Source organism: Lemur catta, chromosome 1, assembly GCF_020740605.2.
Source record: "Lemur catta isolate mLemCat1 chromosome 1, mLemCat1.pri, whole genome shotgun sequence".
NCBI classification, from domain to species: domain Eukaryota; kingdom Metazoa; phylum Chordata; class Mammalia; order Primates; family Lemuridae; genus Lemur; species Lemur catta.
In genome coordinates, this window is record NC_059128.1 from 241,623,538 (window position 1) to 241,646,933 (window position 23,396).

General features: G+C 40.4%; 1 protein-coding gene across 1 annotated transcript; it reads right to left on the reverse strand.

Moving 5' to 3' along the window:
- Positions 1-1,437: 1,437 nt before the first annotated feature.
- On the reverse strand, positions 1,438-21,180 carry LOC123648955 (cell cycle control protein 50C-like). The gene is made up of 7 exons (XM_045566926.1): positions 21,001-21,180; positions 17,391-17,501; positions 14,212-14,313; positions 12,949-13,036; positions 12,382-12,522; positions 6,130-6,339; positions 1,438-1,809 (listed from the first exon to the last, which is right to left on the reverse strand). The coding sequence occupies exons 1-7, from the start codon at positions 21,178-21,180 to the stop codon at positions 1,574-1,576; spliced, it is 1,068 nt and encodes a 355-aa protein (XP_045422882.1). The 3' UTR covers positions 1,438-1,573.
- Between the last annotated feature and the right edge of the window lie 2,216 nt (positions 21,181-23,396).

Consider the following 23,396-nt stretch of genomic DNA (forward strand, 5'->3'; position numbering starts at 1 on the left):
ACTGCCAACCACTGATGTATTTGTTTTCCATTGCCACTGTAACAAATTACCACACTTTCTGTGCTTGAAACAACATAAATTTGACTTGTAGAAATGTATGAGAATAAATCTTTGTTGTTTTAAGCTTCTGGAGGTTTTGGGGGACAATCTGTTTCTTGCTTTTTTCAGCTCCTAGAGGCCACTTGCATTCCTTGGATCATGGCCCCTTCCTTGCATCACTCCAATCTCCTGCTTCTGTTGTCCCATCTACTACTCCTTTTACCTGCTGCCTCCCTCTTACAAGCACCCTTGTGATTACCCTGGGCCCACCTGGATAATCTAGGATCATCTCCTCCTCATGTCAATATCCTTAACCACATCTGCAAAGTCTCTTTTGACCTGTAAAATAACATTTGCAGGGTCAAGAGATTAGGATGTGGATGAGGCATTGGTGGTGTGGTAGGGACATCATTCTACCTACACGCCTGCTCAGAGGTAACTGGTTACAGATGGAAGGTGAGATGGTGGGGGGAATTCTAAGGCTTCAGAGTTGGTGTTGAAACCATTTCATTTTTTGGAAAAGTACTCAATTACATGGTGAATGCAGAAAGTTGCAAAAAAGAAATGCTTTATTGGCTCCTAAAGAGACAAACATGTTGGTGCTATATTTTTCTTTAACAATGACAATTCTGCTTCTAAAATCATCACAGAGTAAAGGTGCCCCCACCTCCAAAAATTAAAAATTTATTTTAAAGTATAGTATTGTGGTCATCTAGGTACACAAATCTGTGGGGCTTCATGTCCTGGCTGCTTCAGCAAGCGCTCTGTCCAGTCTCCTGTAAGCTACCTTTGGCAGAAATTAAAACCTTTTAAGATGGACCCTGAGAAACTTCAACACATTTAATTCAAGTATCATAAATCGTGTCACCATTTCTATTCTAGAATACGTCATCCCAATATAAGTGCTAGAATTGTGCCCTCAACATGCTGAGTGCAGTTTTTGAGAATCAGTCATTTTCAGTGCTTCCTTCTTGGCCACATGGACAACTTTAGGGAAACTGTAGCCTTTCTTTTTGGTGTATTGCTTTATTTTGGTTGCTTAAGACACTGCCATAACCTTTGCTTGGCATGTTCTTAGCAGAGAAAACTTAGTTTTGACTCCATAGAAAGGGGAGAACATAAAATAAATCAGTTTTCAAAAATCATCCTGATGCTCAATTCAGCAATTGTTGGGATGTCTATAATAATCTCAACTAGCTGCTGAAGACGCATGGTCTGTACCCGATCTCATGGTTAAAGGGATTCACCTAATTGGGCCCCCCAGGCTTGCTTACTGTCATCTGGTGATGGCACTCTCTTGGGGCATTTACTTGCCTTCAGGCACAAGGACTTCAAATAAATACCGAAGACTTGGTCTAGAGCTCAAGGATGATTTACTACATATAATTATGCCTCCCATTCCCTCTTCTTCTTTCTAACTCTAAAATTCTCATTACATATCCATCAGGGATTGCATTTGGTTCAGTCAATCCAGTTCCCCTTGTTGAACTATTCCAGTCACCTCAAGCCTTGTGAGAGATCTTTGGCTGTTACTTCACTGTCCATTTCTGTTTTCTGCTTTTTCTTTTAAGGCTTCATTTGACTGATGGATGATGGGCATTTTCTTGTTTTTCAGCCCCATGTGAATTGCCATCATGGAAAAGGCGGCCAACCATGTTATGGCTCCTGTCACCGTGTAGGCAAGACCTATGTAAAGGCTACTACCTCCACTCCATGTCGTGGTACAAAGAACGACTGATTTTTTTCCGTAGAACCTGGTTACCGGGAAGTCTAAGAAGATGCGTTAAGGGTCTGTCTCAACACTTCTCATCTTTACTATTCCACATGCTAAATATATTAGGTTGAACCATATAAAATTGCTCTCTTTAGGAGGTAAAAAGTGGTTGGATACTTAATTTCATATGGTTCAACCTAATCTTTACCAAGCAGTACTCTGTATGTTGATAGAACGAAATTAATAAAAACAAGCTTTCTCTCTACATAGTTGTAATCTACAAAAGAGGTTCTGACACAGATCTGAACGGCTTACGGACAACTGAATAATGAACAAATATATTTCATTCCCCCTAGTAAACCCAAGGAAATTAAAAGAGTACAGATAGGTTTTACAGCAAACCTAAATTTTTATTTATGAATTAGGAGACCCAGGGTAGGCTATAGTCTTTTAGTAGGCTAAGCTTTGAATTCCTACCTCAGGGAAAATTCTACAAGAGGAGTGAAGAAAACACACACACACACACACACACACACACACACACACACAAAAGAAATAGATGGCAAAAGATTTTTGGTGGGAAATTTAAAGGTGGTGCATTCATTTGGGTTTTGAAAAGGCCAGAATCCCCCATTGCTAAGGAGAAAGTGTTTGAAGTGGGTTTGCTATCGTTAGCATTTTAATGATGTCATTTTGATTATGCATGTGGCCTGAGATTTTTAAACATCTGGTGCCTTTTGTAAACCAAACTAATAAACAAACAAAGGCTTCTCATAGCAACGGCACAGGACAGAGGCATTTCCCAGCAAAGCTATTAAAAAGGCCTCAAATCACTTGGCAACATGCTATTTAAAGGCACAAGGAAACTTGTTAGGAAACCAGTTCTCTCTTTGCTTTTACATCAGAATTCCTCATTGTCATCAGGTCCTTGGGTGCCACCTTAACCCATCTGTCTGACTGTTTTCTCCCTCCCTCAGTTCCCATTTGAGAGGGTCTTTTCCTCACACACAAAATATCTTTTTCCACTTAGAAGTGGTAGGCATTTTCTGCAGCCCAGGCTTACTTGCTCTTGCATATCAGGCAGGCCGTTAGGCTGGTTGAGTAATACTCACATCAGGACTTTACACACGTAGTGCAAATATAGGATTGAAGCTCAGGATTGAGGTTCTGTGTGGAAGATTTATATTTGAGAGTGATCAGCATTAAAACTTGGCTGTAAATGAAGTCATCCAAGGAAAGCATGTTCAGGGAGAAGAAATAGAGTGTCTCCCTTATTTGCAACATGGCTTCCCTTCCTCACTCCCGCCAACCCCAAACTCATTATAATGCATTGTGAGGCCAGCAGTGCGTGAGGTTTTATTCCTGTTCCTTGAATGCAACTGTAACTGCTTTAATGGTAAGGCAATCACAGAATTGGCGGGATCAGAAGGTCCGACTCAAGAGACCATTGTCAAGCAACTTTCAATCTCTACTTAAATTTTTTTGAGGACCCGTCAATACATGAGTGGATTAATAAAATGTGGTACATTGCTCAGCCATAAAAAAAATGGTGAACTAATACATTGTGTAACAACCTGGGTGGAACTGGAGACCATCCTCCTAAGTGAAGTATCACAAGAATGGAAAAACAAACACCACATGTACTCATTTCTAAATTAGAACTAAATGATCAACACTCATGCATACATATGGTAGTAAATTTCAACAGAAATCAAGCAGGTGGGAGCGGGGAAGAGGGGATGGGTAAATTCATACCTAACGGGTACAATGCCCACTATGTGGGTGATGGACACACTTAAAAATTTGACTCAAACTATACAAAAGTAATTCATGGAATCAAAACATTTGTATCCCCATAATATTCTGAAATAAATAAATATTTTTGAGGGAGAGAAGGGTTTGCTGAAATTGCTATTCAAAAGGTTTACTCTTTGATCTATACCTTTAATGCTCCACAAGAGAGACAAATCTGTGGCTTTCATTTTCATAGAGCAGCATTAGAGACCCTGCTAAATACACTAACTAAAGGCAAACCTACTCCTCCTGGTCAGTAAACAGAAAGAGACAAAAAGCTGAGAGGCAGAGATGGTGTCACATCAGTGGGGACATTCCTGACTGAGGGACGTCCCCATTCCCGTCAGAATGGAGATGTCCACACACCTACTCTGGGATGAAAAAAAGAAAAGATGGAGCAGGGAACTGGAACACATGTGACTGTTCACTTTTGCCTAAGAATTTCTCATTCAACCTCCCTGACAGGTTAAGAAACTAAGGAGGTGAACAATTTTGTGCTAAGATTGTCTGGTCTAGTAGGGGTCCCATTAAACAGCTCCAGCCAGTAGCCCTGAGATGATACAGGGGTTGCTGATGCCTAATCAGGCTTAAGTTTCAAAGCTGTGTACAAGCCCTGGAAAGATTCTGCCTTCAAGAGAATTCTGCCTCACAGAGAATCAGAAAGAGGCTTTAAAATTAAGTCTAGGCCTTGTGGTGGGTCACGCCTGTAATCCCAGCACCATGAAAGAAAGGCTGAGGCAGGAGGATCACTTGAGGCCAGGAGTTCAACATAATGAGACCCCATCTCTACAAAAAATGAAAAAAAATTAGCTGGCTGTGGTGGTGCACGCCTGTAGTCCCAGCTACTCATGAGGCTGAGGCGGGAGGATTGCTTGAGCCCAGGAGTTGGAGGTTGCAGTGAGCTGTGATCTTACCACTGCACTTCAGCCTAGGTGACAGAGCAAGACCTTGTATTAAAATAATAATAATAGGCTGGGCGTGGTGGCTCACACCTGTAATCCTAGCACTCTGGGAGGCCGAGGCAGGTGGATCGCTCGAGGTCAGGAGTTCGAGACCAGCCTGAGCGAGACCCCGTCTCTACTAAAAATAGAAATAAAAATTATCTGGACAACTAAAAATATATATAGAAAAAATTAGCCGGGCATGGTGGCGCATGCCTGTAGTCCCAGCTACTCGGGAGGCTGAGGCAGGAGGATTGCTTGAGCCCAGGAGTTTGAGGTTGCTGTGAGCTAGGCTGACACCACGGCACTCACTCTAGCCAGGGCAACAAAGTGAGACTCTGTCTCAAAAAAAAAAAATAATAATAATAATGATGATAAGAAGAAGAAATAAAATTAAGTGTAAAGATGAGAGTTAGTGCAAATTGTGTCTAAATACATAATTTCTTAAAGATACTATTTGGTGCCATTTTAAGGTTAAATCCTTTATGTTTTTTAAATCAAGACTTAACACTTGTATTTTTAAATTAAGTAAAAAATAATCCAGAATCTCATATTAAAGCATATGTCTCCTAACTTGGACCATATGTCCATAATCAAGGCACCAACTCCCACATGCTGGCTTTGTACCTAAGGGAGGGAAGAACACAACATCTTCAATGCAGAGCTTATAGTATTCCTCATGTGGGCTGGATTAACTGAACCTGTCCCTTGAGCCCAAGGCTCCTGTGGTCTTTGATACTTTTGCCTAGAATAAAAGGTTCCACAGTCTCTCTCAGTTTTAGTTATTTTCATATTCCAAATTTACTTCTTATCAAACTCCTCTCTCTTTATTTTGCTTTATAGTCCTTTATCTCATCCCATCCTATCTGGCATGCTTCTCCTCACTGTTTTCGATCTTTAGGAAAAGTGTTACTTAATCTTTCTTGGGAGACAGAAATAGTCATTCCCTACTTATCCATACCTCCTTACCTGATACTGCTATTAACTGTTATTGCTTTAAAAAACAAAAGTAGACATTTAAGTATATAACAGCTATATGGTGGTGATAGAAGACAGTTGAGGGATTCAGGACAGGCCACTTCAAAATATGCCACTTTGGCATATTGATTATTTTGAGCTACAGGCACTTGCAAAAAGGCAGGTGCATGAAGGGCACTCTGACCTCCCCTTTTCTTCTTGAAAGGAGGAGATAAAAATCTCATGTTAAAGATGCCCTCCCTGTACCAGGAGAAAAGAAACATTCTTATTACTAGAGACAGGGAGTCAAGGCTGAGAGAAATTTGTATAAACATATCTTGTTAAACTTACCCTTACCTTCCTACTTTTCCACAATTGCTATTATTTATTCAACCTAGTATATAAGCACTTAGGCTTAGTCACTTTTTTGGGTTTTCATTTTCCTTGTGAGAGCTCCCCATTACATGAAAATAAAATTTATATGCTTTTCTCCTATTAATCAGTCCCTGCTGGAGCACCTAGAGGGGACAGGAGAATTTTTTCCTCCCCTACACATTTCTTCTTTTTTTTTCCTTTTGTATGCAGATTTAGTTGCAAAGTAGAAAAGTGTAGAATGAAATAATTCAACACTGAGTAGCCAGGTTTTCCTTGATCCCCACAAAGAAAACGGGTATAAAAGGATACTGTAGGTTATGTTGAAACTATAATTACCAGCAGGCAAGCCTGCTGTAAAATGCTGTGTTCGATTGAGATGACGGTACAGTTTTTTGAAAGTGGGAAAGGCAGCTGTCCGCATCCACACGATGAAGTCATCATTGAGGAAGCCATTGTTTCCTGGATCCTCTTTATCCAACTCATAGATAGGCTTTTGCCAGTATGGGGGCTTTGTGGTTCCTGTGGTAAGAAAATAAGGGATATGGTAGAGAAAAATCATATGTACTCTTCAGTTTTCTTTAGAATATAGAGAATTAAAGAACTTGTGCATTTTTGAGGAAATAGAAATTAGATTTTTTATAAAAGTAAGAGAGAGAGAGAGTGTGTGTAAGCTACCTGAGTATGCAACCATTAAAAATATGCATTTAAAGAGTCTAAGAAAATGCTCATATATTCATAGGGTTAAAAAAGGGCAGAATATCATAGTCTATGTATACTGTGTCTTCAACTATATTAAATACATAGAAAGCATTGAAAAAATAGGTAGAACAAAATGATTATGGTGGTTGTATTCACTGATAACAGCATGGGAAATAGCTTTATTTTCTTTAGTTTCGCTAGTAATCTAAGGGGAACAAATTAAAACAAGATACCATTTTCATTTAAACATTGGTTAATATTTAAGGAAGAAAAGAATGACAACCATTGAAGAGGCAGCAGAAATGGGAACTCTTGTACAGAGCAGATATATAGATTAACATCATCTCTGGCAATTTAGGAATATGCATTGAAAGCTTTAAATTTGCATACATTTTGGCCCAGAAATTCTACTTCTAAAAATGTATTCTTGGAAATGGTCATGGAAGTGCATAAGATTGGTTTACATAGACGGGCACCACAGCACTGCCCAAGGAGGAGGAATTGTAAGTGGGAGGAGGTGGACAGCAAAGGCATTGCAGGCCTGTTCTAAAGGCTTGGTAGGTTTGGGAGCTGGAGGAATGTTGGAAGTACAGGGTGGAAAGCAGGGCCAGGAGATGAGCCTGATGAGTTTATCCTCATTCTCACACTTCCCACTTAACAATGGAGGCCACGTCTGTCTCTCTCACTCTACAGGAGACTCTTGAGAACACTGCCGCCCTCATCTGTGTTTTCACTGGCATTTAGTCCAGTACCTGGTCCATAGTTGCCGTTCAATAACTGCTTGATGAAGGGGTGAAGTACTCCAATTAAATCTGGCAGACAGAAGTTGATGATAAAATCCATACTGAACTATAAAGAGCTGGTCAAAAGAGTAAATTATTTAATGAACTTTTTACATCAGGATGCCAAAATGCTAAACAGGGAGCCACTTTCTTCTCAGCTAAGACTACTGACTAAACTACTTTCTCCTAAAAGTAATCCAGACCTGTTTTCTAAGCATGGGCTATGGTGCTTATAAAACCATATGCTAAGTTTGGTTGGATTAATCTGCTGAAGTATGTTTGTACACTCGTAGTTCCTTTGGAAATAATCCTTTGCTGGAGAATCTTCCCCTGCAAATATTGTGGAGCCGATCTATTTTGGCCCTTCCCAAGACTTCAATCACTGTTACTAGAAGAATTTTGATCAAAATTGAAATTGCCTTCAGTGCCTACATTGTGGACTTCACCTTCCCTCTACTTTGGCCTGAGCTCATGACCCAAGGTAGTGGTCCTGTGGGCCACTGACATCAGAATCACCCCGGGGACATGTTAAAAGTGGAGGTTCAAGCATGCCCTTCCCTATCAACTCTTAATCCCACCCTATCCGTGTCTCCAGAGGATCTGAGATGCATCGTCTAAGAGACATGCTAAGACACTTCCTTTATTTTCCAAGCTCAATTGAGTCATTTGTATTCATCTATTCCTTCAACAATAAACATTTCTTGATTATCACTAGCACCAGGGATACAAAACTGCATAAGACCCAAGCTCTTTCCTCAAGGAATTATAGACTGAAGTGGTACATACCAGGTATGCAAACATAATTGGAATGTAGTGTGGTGACCCTTACAATAGAGGTAAGAACCAAGTATAGCAGGAGATGAGGGAAAGCCAAGGCCATTTGGTGTCATAGGCTTGTGGTTATGTGGTAAGACAAAGCAAAAGAATGTTGCCATGTTCCTTTCAAAATTCATCAATTCAATTATAGACACACTGACCATACATTCCAGTTTGCCTAGACAGTCTTAGTTTATGTTGTTTGTTATCCCATCTGATTTAGCATTTATCCCAAATAGTGTACATATGATTTAATCCTTCCAGCGTCCTGCCATGATCTTAGCTAGTAGTGTGTGAGATACCCACATGCAGTGAATGGAGTGCTTCCTTCTATGTGTGATTCTAAGTATAAAGACAACCAGAGACCCTTTCAATCAAAACATAATAAAACATATCTCTGTGACTCGTGCCAGCTACTTAACATTCCAGCCAGTCAGGCCATAGTTTCTGTCTTGGCCAGTGAGATGTGTGAAGCTGCCAGGCTGCATATCAGTGAGGTCAGTGAGAAATGTGGGAAATTACAGGTTAGGTTCTACATATTTTATGTATGTATGGGAAAGAGATGCTGAACAGTCCTGCTAACTATTGTTTGGTATCAGTCTTTTAATTTGCTAATAAATCATTTAAGCTGTGAAGAGCTAAAAAATGGAATGTGCATGTTTAATGTAAAACTAAGAGGCTGGACAGCGGTGGCTCATGCCTGTAATCCTGGCACTCTGGGAGGCTGAGGTGGGAGGATTGCTTGAGCTCAGGAGTTTGAAACCAGCTTGAGCAAGAGCGAGACCCCGTCTCTAAAAATAGAAATAAATTATCTGGCCAACTAAAAATATATAGAAAAAATTAGCTGGGCATGGTGGCATGTGCCTGTAGTCCCAGCTACTAGGGAGGCTGAGGCAGGAGGATCACTTGAGCCCAGGAGTTTGAGGTTGCTGTGAGCCAGGATGACCCCACAGCACTCACCCAGGCAACAGACTGAGACTCTGTCTCATAAATAAATAAATAAATACTAATGTAAAATTAAGTAGTTTCTCAAGAAAGATGATGAATGTGATACTTGCAATGTTGGTTGACATTTAGACCCCCACCATGGGAACCATAATGATATCAAATGACCATGTGAAAATAAAAAAATATAAATTTGCTGAAGAACATGAGAATCTACTTTGAAAGTTTATGGCTATTTTTAAAAGATTGTATCCAAAGACAATGTTTTAACTCATGTAGCTACATGAGTAGATCCATTTAGGTAACATTCTGTGAGCCTGACTTTTCGTTTACATCAATGGATTTCCTTCTAGTTTCACTTTTTTAATTGCAGTCTTTTTTTTGTAACCAAAGAAAAGCTTTTAATGTGTTGGCTCCATTAGCACAAAAAGATCTTGGTAGATAGTTAAATCAGGCCTGTTTTACATGAATGTCTTCAGATGCTTCTAATAGAAAAATCCGGTAGGTTAATTATAATAATGGTTTGATTTTTGTGGGTTTGATACTTCATAGAATCAAAGCAAAGCTTTTAGAAGTTCAATCTTTGAAGGTGAAATCTCTGACAATATTATAAATGTTACTATAAATTTAGTTACAAAATTCAACAGTCAAGTTTAAATTAGTTTTGTAGTGATAACATAACTGCAAATTTGGTGGTGTGCATAAGAGTAAAGATAATGCTCTCAGTAAATTGAAAAATTGACGGAGAAAAAAATGTACTTAAAATTGGTTGTAGTATACCCATAATTCACAATTGTATCTAAATAAGATACAAGAGTTTATTAATCAAAAGAAGAGCTGTACTTGTGCAAATTTTAACATTCTTGTATTGTCACAGAGAAATTGAATTTTCAACTGCAAAATTTTTATAATGACACAGATGTTAAACAAATACTTCAACATGGTAATATTTTGGTACACATTATCAACCAGAATTTCAGAAAGGTTTGAACCTTTAAAGAACTTTTTTATATATCGAACGATGTGGCTTACAATGATCCCAAACCTTTTTTTCCTCTTCTTTTTTTCTTCTTTTTGAGACAGGTCTTGCTCTGTTGCCTGGGCTAGAGTGCAGTGGCATCATCATAGCTCACTGCAACTTCAACCTCTAGGCTCAAGGGATCCTCCTGCCTCAGCCTCCTGAGTATCCGGGACTATAGGCACACGCCACCACGACTGGCTAATTTTTCTATTTTTTGTAGAGATGGGTCTTGCTCTTGCTCAGGCTGGTCTTGAACTCCTGGCCTCAAGCAATCCCCCTGTCTCGGCCCCTCAAAGTACTAGGATTACAGGCATGAGCCACCATGCCCACCTATGATCTTGAACTTTGTCTATAAATGAACTTTCTGATATTGGTTGCATTTTGTTCAAAATAGTTGAAAATCTTTAAACAAAGAATCTGAAATATGGAATGCCTACAAACTTTAGTTTTTGAAGATTTAGTGAACATTAATTATTGAAAACCAAGCTTATAAACAAGAAGACAGTGAAATTTATTCCTGTAACAGCAAGGGAATAATTGAACATACTACATAATGGGAGTTCTAACTGTGTACAAGATTTAATTTTTAAATTCTGTAATTATATTTTGGAGTATCTTGACTTATGTGAAGATTATTTTGATAGTGCTCCTATTTTTTTTTTTTTTTTTTTTTGAGACAGGGTCTTATTCTGTTGCCGAGGCTAGAGTGCAGTGGCCCAGTCATAGCTCACTGCAACCTCAAACTCCTGGGCTCAAGTGATCCTCTTTCCTGGACCTCCCAAAGTGCTAGGATTATGGGCATGAGCCACCACACCTGGCCAGTGCTTATATTTTTAATTGGATAAAATTTTCTGTGCCATAATGAAATGATAATTGAGAAGGTTTAGGATTTTGTACCATCTAAAGTTAGTGGTACATTCAAAAGAACCAAAAATAGAAAAAAAACTTAGGTGAAGTCAAAAAGACAGTGACTATGAAAATATTTGGATTAAAATACTAGCATATTTCAAGACAAAAAAATTGAAATTAAGAATATCCACTGGTTAGTAAAATGATCTGCGAGTATTATAGGTACCTCAGCACCTACAGAATATTTTCTCAGTCAAAAACATTGGGGTCAAAAGAAAAAAAATCATGTAAAGACATCAACAATTTCAAATTGATTAACCATAAAATGCAACTTTAAAAAAGATTGTGGACAATTTTGTGAAAAAATTAAAAATAAGGCCCCGGTAAAAAGAATAAAGTCATTGGAAAAATACAGAGGTTTGTAATTAAGACAGATATGGCCAAGAAACTGATTAAAGTATATCACTATGGCCGGGCACCGTGGCTCACGCCTGTAATCCTAGCCCTCTGGGAGGCCGAGGCGGGTGGATCGCTCGAGGTCAGGAGTTCGAGACCAGCCTGAGTGAGACCCCGTCTCTACTAAAAAAATAGAAATAAATTATCTGGACAACTAAAAATATATATAGAAAAAAAAAATTAGCCGGGCATGGTGGCACATGCCTGTAGTCCCAGCTATTGGGGAGGCTGAGGCAGTAGGATCGCTTAAGCCCAGGAGTTTGAGCTTGCTGTGAGCTAGGCTGACGCTACGGCACTCACTCTAGCCAGGGCAACAAAGTGAGACTCTGTCTCAAAAAATAAAATAAAATAAAATAAAAAATAAAGTATATCACTATGGATCCAGAATAATTATTATGCGTACATTATTTTTTGATGTTTAGATAACTAAAGAAGTTTTTTTAAAAAGTTGGTTTCAGTCACAGTGTCACACCTGTGAGCCAGACCAGCCTGGGCAACATAACAAGACCCCCGTCTCTATGAAAAAAAGTTAGTTTATTGCACACACATATACGATTTTAATTTTTGAAAGAACTGCATTTTTGAAAATAGTTTTTAACAGAATCATTTTATAGGTCCACCAATACGATGTCAATTTATTGATCAATAAGTAAGATTTTCAAATAAGTATATAGTTAGTGATTCTAGTGCACTCTTTCACTTTCAAAAGTGTACCAGTTTGGATGACAAATTACATGGTCATCCTAATTATAGCGGAAGCAACAAGTTTCTTAAAACACTGTCTTTTTCCTAATGGTAAACTAGAAGGAACCAGGGCACCAATCATTTCATGTTTTTGACAGGTATGCAATGGAGATGCTCATAGTTGGAAAATTAGAGCAAAAAGAAGTCAACAAAGAGATAAAGAAGGAGGACTCATAAACAGCTCCCCACACATAAAAAACAAAGGTTTTGTGAACAGATAAGAATATTGAGCTACTGTGTGGATCGTACCTTCAAATGCATTGGCAAGATTATCAGCCTTCGGATTCTGAAATTTGACATACGCATCTGTCCACCATGTAAGTCCAGTCTTTAGCATTGGGACGGGGATTTGTAGTGATGAATTAACATTGTATGAAAGAATTATGGTGTCTGCAAGGAAATTGAAAATTGTGTTAAAGATGCAAGCTAGCAATTTTGCCACCTTTTGATATACAGAGCCAGACACAGCTGGAAAGTAAATCAGGGTATTTGCAGACTCTCAACACGCCTACATGCCATAGATGCTGGAATCACAAGACCATTCTTTTCTGTGCCAAAGTTGAGCCAATTATTGAAAAATACTCTTAAACCCCATTTAACTCATGTTCCCTGCCTATTCCTCAGATTTCTGGCAAGGGAGAACTTATTTGCAAATGAAATACCCTAAGTCCGTGCTCTGGCCTAGCCAGGATAATATTTACAGAATTTTTTTTTTTCTTTTAAACTGCCCCTAAGCAGCAGAGTCTATCTTCTGGACATTTAGGTTATTACACAGTTATGAAAGGGTACATCAGGGAGATAGGAAAAGTAACCTACCATTGAATATGCTGTTGGCGATAGCACCACAAGGAACGATGGGGGTCTCATTGTGGAACATTTTGAATGGAGCACAGCTGTTAACAGCCTGGATGCAAGATGACACAGCAATGATTAGTGCTTTTGGTGAACTCTCCTAGAGTGTTAAAAGTCAAAACACTGGCAACATAAATCAATCCATACTGATTTACCATACTGATTTACTGATATGGACCAAAATTACAGACTGCTACCTGTTTTTCCCTGGCTCATTTAGACTAGGAAATTTTTGTATTTTGGAGATTATGTATGTATGTGTATATGTGTCTGTGTGTGTTTTTTCCTCATTAACAATACATAGCATACCAAAAATGTCTACATTTTTGCAGACAAGAAACTTTACCTTGCTGGCTATGGTATATATCACACTAAGCCTACATTGGAATACATTTTTGGGGGAGCAGGGGGGACAGGGTCTTGCTCTGTTGCCTGGGCTAGAGTGCAGTGGCATCATCATAGCTCACTGCAACCTCAAACTCCTGGCCTCAAGCAATCCTCCTGCCTTGGCCTCCCAAAGTGCTAGGATTACAGGCATAAGCCACTGTGACTGGCCTGGAATACATCTTTCAAACCTCGTTTCATTGAAGTATAACCTATATTCAGAAAAGCACACAAATCTTAACTCTACGGCTTGATGAGGAATCCATCCATGCAACTACCAGAATACATTTTTAAGAGTGGTTGCTAAAAATCATTTGGTTATCACTTTCATATAATAATGTCAGTATGGAAAAGATTTCCTTCTAGCTTTTCTTGATAGCAGGTTGAATATCATCTACCAAGAGTAAAAATTTGTAATCCTATTTCTGAAAAGGTATTCAATTAAACCAAATGCTTTTATTCAATCAAATAGAGCCCAGTTTCCTTTAAGTAGGCTGGACCAAAGTCCCCAAATATAGGAAGGACAATGGTAAATATAGAGTGAGCAAGACTGAGACTAGCCACTTAAGGTTACTATGAAAGGATAACCATTTAGTTGGACAAAATTCACATTACTCTTCTGCAGAGGGAAAGTGCTCCTTCTTGGGTAACAGTTATCCTGAATATTCAGCTCTTTCAATTTATACAAGAATGAAATGAGGATGTCTGTTTTGTAAAACCTTAGCTTTTGAATTTATCAAAACTCAGAATCATTGCATGATCCATCCCCTCTTTTAAACTGGAAGATCCACCTGGTTTAAAAAAAATAAAAAGAGTATTATACCAAATTAAATAAGGCCTTACTTTCACATCTTTGCCCACCAGTTGCCTGTTACTTCTGGATCGAACATATCGATAGAGGTTCTGATAGAAGCCATACAATTTGTAATACATATAAACATTACCCTGCATGAGAGAAAGAAAGAAAGAAGAGGAGAGTAAGGAAAATTAGTTGGAATGTTAATAAACATGGACAGGAATTTTTAAAATAAAAAGTAGTACAGAAAAACTAATGGGAACTGAAAGTTTCTTTAGGGCAAATATGAATAGAAACAAAAAAATCATTAAAAAAATGAGTGTTGGGAAATCTTTATAGAATTATTGAAATAACTAAATAATCTATTTTTAACATTTTTGTGAGGGCTACTGTGTTCTTGCCTTAAAAATTTTTCGTAACCAGCCTTTGTATTTCCAATACATAAAATTTAAGTTTTTAATACTGTCATTTCTCAGAAATAATGGCAAAATGCATTGCCTAGGGGTTGTGGTAGGCACCAAATTGACGTGATTTCAAAGCAAATCCGTGAAGCATAGTTTGAAATTGGACCCATTGAGCACATTTAGGTGCATATGCATATGGGTATATAAAAGGCATTAGACCAGAAGCTCCTTGCGGCCAGGCTCCAAGTGCTTTTGTCTTTTTATCTCTAGGATCTAACACAGTATCTGGCACATAACACTTGCTCAAGAAATGATGAACCATTTATTACAGGCAAAAAGATGGAATAATTCACTGACCCAGAAGAAAGAAGGTGATTTTCACCCTAGGAATAAATAACCTTGTTGCCATGAGAGAGATGCCTTTCACATATGTTGCCATGTGAGGCTGCCCAGTTCAGAGCTACCACCATGGTTCTACCTTTTTGGTGACATACCAAAGCCCTGGAAATTCTCTCAGCAGACTTGATACAGATTTTACTAACAGCACACATGGAAATATCCACATGGATTTAACCAACCATATCCATAGATTTTACTAACAGCACCTAGAGGACCTTAAAGAGGATGAGTATGGAAAACAGGAGCTGGTACCCTCAATAAGCTGGGAAGAAAAGTCATGGCAAGTGTGGCCAGTTACAGAAAACAAGAAAGGCTGAAGAGCTTTGTCACTTGTAGGAGAATAATGTCTGGAACACTGACAAAGGGAGATGCTGGGCCATGACAAAGAGCCAGGCTGCAGCATAAGCCAGAGAGCATCGGTGTGAAGGCAAACAAGCCATTTCCTCACCCAGAGAGGGAACCTCTATTGTTGACCCATGACTGTAGAAAATATGAACTCCACAGAATGGAATTTACCATACCATTTCTTGGAAGCTAAAAAGAGAATTCTACTTAACCAGAGTTATATGTTCACATAAATGACAAAATAAACAGGCAGAACACTTGCCACACTAGGGACTGGGGTGTTTTAATAACCTCTTTTAAATGATTCTTTGTCCAAGATTTAGCTTAACAAGGCCTCCAAGATCATCATCTTTTTGATTACTCCTGGAGGCACAATTCACTTTATGGCCTTTCTTCCCTTTCAATTCAGTGGCACTTTGTGCAGGTTCCTTTAAGCTAGTCTTGTGCGGATTCATGGCCTAGGTTCCAGCGCGTATAATGTGTGGTGACTGGTAAGCCAAAGGCCCTGTGATTGCCCTAAGTAGTTTGGTTGGGTTTTTATGAGAAGCCTCTGCCTGAAAGGAATGGTTAGCAGCTGGTAACACTTCATTTGCTGTCAGGGTTTCGAAGGACACAGACAGATGGGAATTGAAGCCCTTTAAGGTTTGATTGTTTGGACTTTTTTCTTCAAAAATTTAAGCATTTTGAGTCCTCAAGAAAGGAGGAGGGAAGGAGGAAGGAAAGAAGAAAGGAAGTTAGGACAGGAGCGTAGAAAAAGATGGGGGAGGGAGGGAAGGAGGAAGGAAGGTCTTAGAGTGCAATGCATTCTTACAGTGTCAGCAAGGCTGATGGGAGGTCTCCAAAGACCCCCATCAGAGGAGTCCACCCCGCCTCAGTGTCTCTGCTGTGCCCAGCCACTGGCTGGGGTGACCATGGGAAGCATGGCCTTGGTGCAAACACATGGTGATTTCACAGTGCAGCAGCTGGGACCATCCCTCAACAATACTCCTTGCAGTAGATCTAAAAGGAGCCTTTGCATAGCCTCCATAGTCTTACCTGGTAGTCAAGACCTAATCGATGAAAAATGTATTTCCTTTAACTCCTCAAATGTACTTCAAGGTCCTGTTCTGTCCTCTGGACTCTGCATCTCTCCCCCCTCAGCATCTTCCACGCTGGCCCAGTACCCCACCTTCCCCTTCCTAAATGACTCTGCATGGGGTGAGTCTAGGCACAGGCAGGCTTTCTCTTGCGCTGCCCACTGAGCATCCTGCCTCAAGGCCCTGCTTCCACCTCAGACTCAGCGGGTCCCAACCAGACTCATCATCATCTCCTAAAAAAAATACTCCTTACTTCTTCCCTCCTGCCTTTCTCCCCACCTTCCTTCCCTCTGTCCCTCTCCTTCCCAAGGGTCAGAGCTGTTTTGTGGTCTGACAGCTCTCCCAGCTGCCTCCTTCCCTTCCAGGTTTCCCCCAACAAATCTCATGGATGTCTAACCCTGTCTTGGCATCTGCTTCTCAGAGGACTTGACTGACATGAGACTTTAATCAGCCAAAGAGTAGGGACTTATCTTAATCATTCTTCGGCATTTCTTCCAGTGTCTGGTGCCCAGGCTGAGTCTCCTTAGGGATTAGGCAGTTGCATATGTAGAATGACTTGCAGGAAATCCAAGGAGGGTCCCACCAGGTGTGAGACCCCTGACACTAACTCACTGTGTGACCTTGGCCAAATCACTTAACCTCTCAGCCCATTAATTTTCTCACTATAAAATAAGTGGTTAAGTTCAATGATCTCTGCAGTCCCCTTCCTGTGCTGACATTTGTAGTAAAACCTGCTTGATTGATAAGATTTATATTACAAAGCTGGAGACATAAAGAATCTTGCAGCTTTGAAACAAAGAAACAGGAAAATAATAATACCCAAAAAGGGGAAGAGGGGGGGCATGAACTCAACAATTTGTAGGATTCACCACTCTCACCTCGCTGTATTTTTCATATTTTCAGTTTGCGGAAGCATTTGATGGAAATTGTGAACTTACTGCCAAGTGTTACACAGGAGTAGATCAGCATAAAGTCAATTGAAGTCTCCTGAATTTCACTTACCTTCATTTTCTTTGTAAGGGAAAAGGGAATAGAACAGGTGCATTCTTTGTCAAAATTAAAGGCATTTTCCCGTACTTTTGCACAATTTGCACATATTTTTGTGTAATTGATCTGTCAGGTAGGGAAAAAAAACAATTATTAATTAAAAAGTTATGTTACATGAATACATGTGTTAAAATTCAAGTCTGGAGTCTACCAAAGTCTCCAGCCTGTCTGGGTCAGGGCACGGCGGTTTCTGGGATATGAAGAAGGCAGCCCACTGTGCAGAGTAGGTGTTTCTGGGTGCTCAGGAAGGGTGGGCCTTCCTACAGCCTTTTATCTGGGGACCTGGCAGCATTTTGCCACAGGTCCAGAGTGCAGCGTTTCTCCTGCATACTTATATAGCCTGGTGTGACCAAGCCTTGCCCCTCAATCACAAAGAGGTGTCACCAGAAAGGTATTAGTCAATGACTCAGCACAACTGGGCTCACAGCCTGAGTCTAATCGATTTTATGGGGAAGGCACTTCACTGTTTTTCCATTCTATTGTATGGAAAATATTTATACTAATGAATTATTCTACATGGCGCCCAGAGGAAGTTATTAAAAAGCACAGAAACACAGAAAAAGAAGCATTTCCAAAATGTATTATTGACGTATGTGGAATAATTCTGGTTTTAAAATGTTATTGCACTGTTTTTCAAAAGTTAAATTCTGTGAAAAATGATATGATAGACTGGTAAAAGAGGATAGTCTGTCCCAACTGGGCGCCTCCTGTGAGCTTGGCTGGGGCACTCCAGCCCTGTGGGGGGGTCGTGGGAGGAGGAGTTAGAGGGGTTCTGGGAGTCGGGCTCAGGGCAGGGCAGCTCCCTTATCTGCAAGAATGCTTGTCAGGGTCCTGGGCCATCCTGGGCCACTGCTTCCCGCCCTCACTGTGTTGAGGAGTAATTAGAAGATTATGGGAGTGCTGAGCAGGGAGAGAAGCAGGGGAGCAGCACTTCCTTGGTAAGGTGCCAGTAGGATTTGGGATTCTTTGGGAGAGAAGACTAACAAGAAAGACAGAAGGCATTTCAGATCCTTGCAAAACCATTGAGGGTTCTGCAGCCCAAAGGTAAAGTGGCAACACTAAATTAAAGATTAGTGAAAAGCCTACACTTCATGGTACTTAAATGCTTATATTTAGTTAAATCATTTTTTAAATACACAGCAAGGCTCGAACTATTATTTTGAAAATATTTATGCCTTTTCTGTTTGTAGACTGCATTTCAATATATAAAAAGGATTAAAGAAAGAACAGGGTTGCGTCCTAATGGAGAGAGAACACACTGAACTGTGAGGAAACTGGGGCTCTAGTTCAGCCAATCTCCGACCTTGAGTGAAATACTGAAGCTTCAGAGCCCACATTTTGTTCATCCGCATCACTGCAGAGCAATTAATTGATCTGTGAGGTCATTGTAGTGGTATACATTCTATATCATGAATTCTTGTTGTGGGTTCTGTCAATGTAGAATTAGAAAAAATGTTTCATGATCACATAATTTTTGAGCAGATGATTTCTATGTTGCTTTCTAGCTCTAAAAATTTTGATGAGGAAAACATATCCCTGATCTGCTGTCTGCCTAATAACATCATTCTCAATTTGCTGCTCAAGTGGACTTGTAAATCTATAGCTATAAAATGGAGCAAAGACCATAGTCTGTACTTCAGAGATTTTTGGAGAGACAGGAATTATCATTCATGTTTAAAGTGAACTGCAGCAAGGGCATTTCCTTGTGCCCCAGGGCTGAGTGAGAAGAGGAAAGACCAACTCAGAACTCTTTTCTAGTAGGTCTGTGCTTGATCACACTGGCCTGGAGTGTGCACGTTAGCTTATTACCCAATATAATGAAACACTTCCATGTGCAAAGGAAATTATGGTTTCTGGTTGTCTCATATAAAAGTAAAGGATGAGAAGCAATCCTAGCTGAAGCAACTAAAAAAAAAGTCAGATGGAAAATACCCATAGACTCCATGAGATAAAAGCATTCAGTTGATGGTCGTTTGCAGAGTGGCCTTAGCCAATACCTGGGGATGGAGTGAGGTCACCCTCTCATGCATGCGGTAACCTCATGCCACAATGGCTACCTCTCAATGAAGGCTGTACTCCACAGTGGGTGAGACAGATAACTGGAAGGGAGGAAGCAAGGATGACATGGGAAGGGATGGGACGAAGAACCAGAAAGAAAGAGGTTGGTGAAGCAGAAAACAGAAAAGTATGTTTGTTGGATGAGCTGTTTGTGGAAATGAACTCAACCTTGTAAGCCCGTTACTTTGTTCTCCCCTTCAGCAAGGCAAGTTTCATTTCCTCCTCCTGCCATTTTGCATCTGCCACATGGTGGGGCCTCGTGGGGGTTTACATATCACACTGGAGGACTCAAAGGGATTTAGAGGCGCTTTCTGGGGAGAATAGGTGCTGGGTGCTGGGAGCTGGGAGCAGAAAATATAAATGGAGAGGCAATAGAGCAGTGTGCTTTAGGAGGAATAGTGCCTGAAATGACATTTCTCTCTTTGAAATCCACACTATCTGCCCTAATTCATTCTTTCAGTAAGTATTTGCCTATCATGTACTGGGCAATGTGCACGGAAGGGGTTGGGGATGGTGAGCAGCCAGTCCTGGCCAAGCTCTCTGTTCTTACAACATACTATTTTACCTACTCTATCATTAGTTTGTTGAGGGCAGGAATCAAATCTTACTCATCTCACTTATGTGTGTGCTCAACAGAACCCTTAGGCACCTTTGGACACTTATAAATGTTAAATCAATGTTGACAGACTTGGCCTTCAGCATAATTTTGCCAGTAGCCATGTGGGGAGAGGGACTAGATCAGCTTTCTGTGGTTACTTTCAGAGTGGAGGACATGTGGTCTGGGGTGTCTAGAGATCTGCTCAGAGCTGAGCTGGATGAAACATGTACTTAATTCATTAGATTGAACATGGGCATGGCCGATGCAGCCTCAGACCAGCTCTTGTCTCCCCTCTCCAGACCAGCTTCTGGGATTCCCATCCTCCAACAGCTTGTTAATCAAGTTGGCAAAGGGCTTATGTCTGAGCGGTGTGCCCTTAGCATCAGCTTTTCTCACTCTGAGTAGAACTCGATTTTGCTAAGTATCCTTAAGATGCCAGAAAGACTTGGGCTTTTGCCTTTCCTAGATCTCAGAGGGAGTTTATTGCAATGGGAAAGACACAATGCTTGAGAGTGGGGCAAAACTGAAGACCTGTGTGTCTTTGGCTCTTCACTGTTTTTATCAGTATGATTCGTGGGTCTCTGGTAGTCATTTGCCTCTCTGTCTCCTGCCTCTATTGTTTGCTTGCTCCTCTGCCAGCCTAACAAACTTCTAACTTTGCCAGTCCCCTGTACACAAATATGGCTCAGCTGATCAGTGTGAGAGTGACTGTGCTTAAGAGGGAGTGGGAATGAGTAAAGCCACCACGCATGGGCTCTGTCACCATCAGTGCTTGCCAGCTGAAAAAGGGATGTTCCAGTCACGTCTGGTTCCTTTTTGAGGGACTGTGTTCTCAAACTGACCACTCTTACTTATAGTGCCAATGCTGAAGTCTTACAAGCTGCATTAGAAACATAAGATGGAACAAACCTCTATTTCCTGGGTGCTCTTTGCAGACAGTAGAAGGATGATGCCCATGCAAAGGCAGAATATTCCTGTGGCAAAAAAGATAAAGAGGATTTTCTTGGCCGAGAAGTGTAGTCGGTGGGTGGGCAATTTCTGCTGCTTCAGGGCAGTGTTGTCTGGCAACCTGCACAGGTGACACTCCATTTTGGTTCTGCAGGTGACTCAGATATACTTTGGGGGATATTTAGAACATTCCTACTCATAGTAATACCACATAATGGTAATGTTAAATGAAAAATTACATGAATGCTCCTTTGAAGTTGAAAAGTCTTTCTGCTTCCTGGAAATTATTCCTTAACCAGACCTGATATTCAGCAGGAGCTCAGCTCTCTTCAGTCTTTGCTAAGTATATTTTATTTATGCTCAAAAAGCCTGTTGTGCTCAATGCCATGCCTAGGAGGAATAGTCCCCAGCAAGGTCTGCAAAAACCAACATCTGGTGACACTAGGAAGCAGTCATGATGGGCTATTTCTGGGATCTGGTGACTAATTCAAGGCAAGCTCTTCCTGAAGAGGGGAAAATGGATTTATCTTTAGGAACTTGCCTAGATCCTTGGAGATTAATACAAAAAATAAAAGTTAGGGCTGTCAGCTTTTTTTCAAATGTGTCTGTTGCCTAACATGAATATAAACTAAGTTGAGAAATGCTCTCAGCTTACAGCTAACTTTGCTATGTGTGATAATGAGGAAGGGAGAAGCAAACAGGGAACTGCAGAACACAGATGTCTAATCTCAGCAGCTTCCAATTTTTTTTTCACCCTAAAGGATTCTAGTAGAAAATGTAGGTTAAAAACATCTCCTCCTAACCTCTCCCAAGTGCATGCTTTGGAGTGACCCAAATGAGGCAAGAAAAAGGAAGAGGAAGATAATCAATTAAATGTTCAACACTGCAATATGGTATTAGGTCTGGTTTTGGGTGTTTTCACTTGTTAGAAATCCACTAACATTATTTTCTTTATGCTGTTTTTTTTTTTTTTTTTTTTTTGAGACAGAGTCTCACTCTGTTGCCTGGGCTAGAGTGAGTGCCGTGGCGTCAGCCTAGCTCACAGCAACCTCAAACTCCTGGGCTCAAGCGATCCTGCTGCCCTAGCCTCCTGAGTAGCTGGGACTACAGGGATGCGCCACCATGCCCGGCTAATTTTTTCTATATATTTTTAGTTGTCTGGTTAATTTCTTTCTATTTTTTTAGTAGAGACGGAGTCTTGCTCTTGCTCAGGCTGGTCTCGAACTCCCGACCTCGAGCGATCCTCCCACCTCAGCCTCCCAGAGTGCTAGGATTATAGGTGTGAGCCACTGCGCCCGGCCTGTGCTGTTAATACTTATTGAAAAACTGACATTTAGGATGTGGAATTAGAATTTTTAAAATAAGGCAGTGTGTGAGAGTTCTAATTATCCCTTTTTACTTATTAACATTAAGCCATGCTGGACTATTTTTGTATCAAAGGTGGCAATGACTTTGGCAAATGTACCTAGTTTAGAAGAATACAAAACAAATGCATATACTTATACTACGAGGTTCTCAATTCAGAGTCAAAGCTTCCCACTTGCAAAATTGGAAAATAAGTAAAATAGTGGGAAATTTCCAGCATGCTATTGGATTCCGACTTGGCGATGGTGACGAGTATGGCTGCTGCTATCAGACAGCCTTGAGAAGACGGCAGCAAACACGTCCCGTTATCATCTACTGTTTGTTTTACTAAATAAACATGGTCAAGAGCTTGGGTTTCAAAGGCAATAACAGTCTATGAGATTAGATTATATGTACAGGGTTGGCCTATAAAATAACAGGTATGTTTGTGATTCAGGTATTTGTTCCAGCATTGGGTAGGATCATACTATGTAGATAATGCCTAGAAAAAGGGTCATTGTAGGAACGAACCAGTAAAAACAGTATTTCTTAGGCTTTTTATAAAAAAACAAAACCAAACTAACCAAAATCCCAAGCTAAAAGGAGCTTCACAGGTAGGGGTCTCCAGAGGAACAACCAACAGGAGATTATGTGATTATATATATATGTGTGTGTGTGTGTGTGTGTGTGTGTGTGTGTCTCCAGAGGAACAACCAACAGGAGATTATGTGATTATATATGTGTGTGTGTGTGTGTGTGTGTGTGTGTGTGTGTGTGTACATAGACACACATATATAAAAAAAATAAGGAATTGGCTCACATGATTATGGAGACTGACAAGTCCAAAATCTGCAGACCTGATGTTCCAGTTCAAGTCTGAAGGCCAACAGGTGCCACAGAACCAGGAAGAGCTGACGTTTCAGTTAGAAGGCAGAATTCTCTAGGGTGGGGCTGTAGGGGGAGGGTCATCCTTTCGTTCTATTCAGCCTTCAACTGACAGGGTGAGGCCCACT

Coding starts and splice junctions, on each gene's coding strand:
- LOC123648955 (XM_045566926.1), bottom strand. CDS start 21,180: ATGGAGTGTCACCTGTGCAGGTTGCCAGACAACACTGCCCTGAAGCAG. Junction 14,314..17,390: donor CCCTTACAAAGAAAATGAAG/GTAAGTGAAATT, acceptor TCTCTCATGCAG/GGTAATGTTTATATGTATTA. Junction 6,340..12,381: donor TCTTGCCAATGCATTTGAAG/GTACGATCCACA, acceptor TTCTTACCACAG/GAACCACAAAGCCCCCATAC.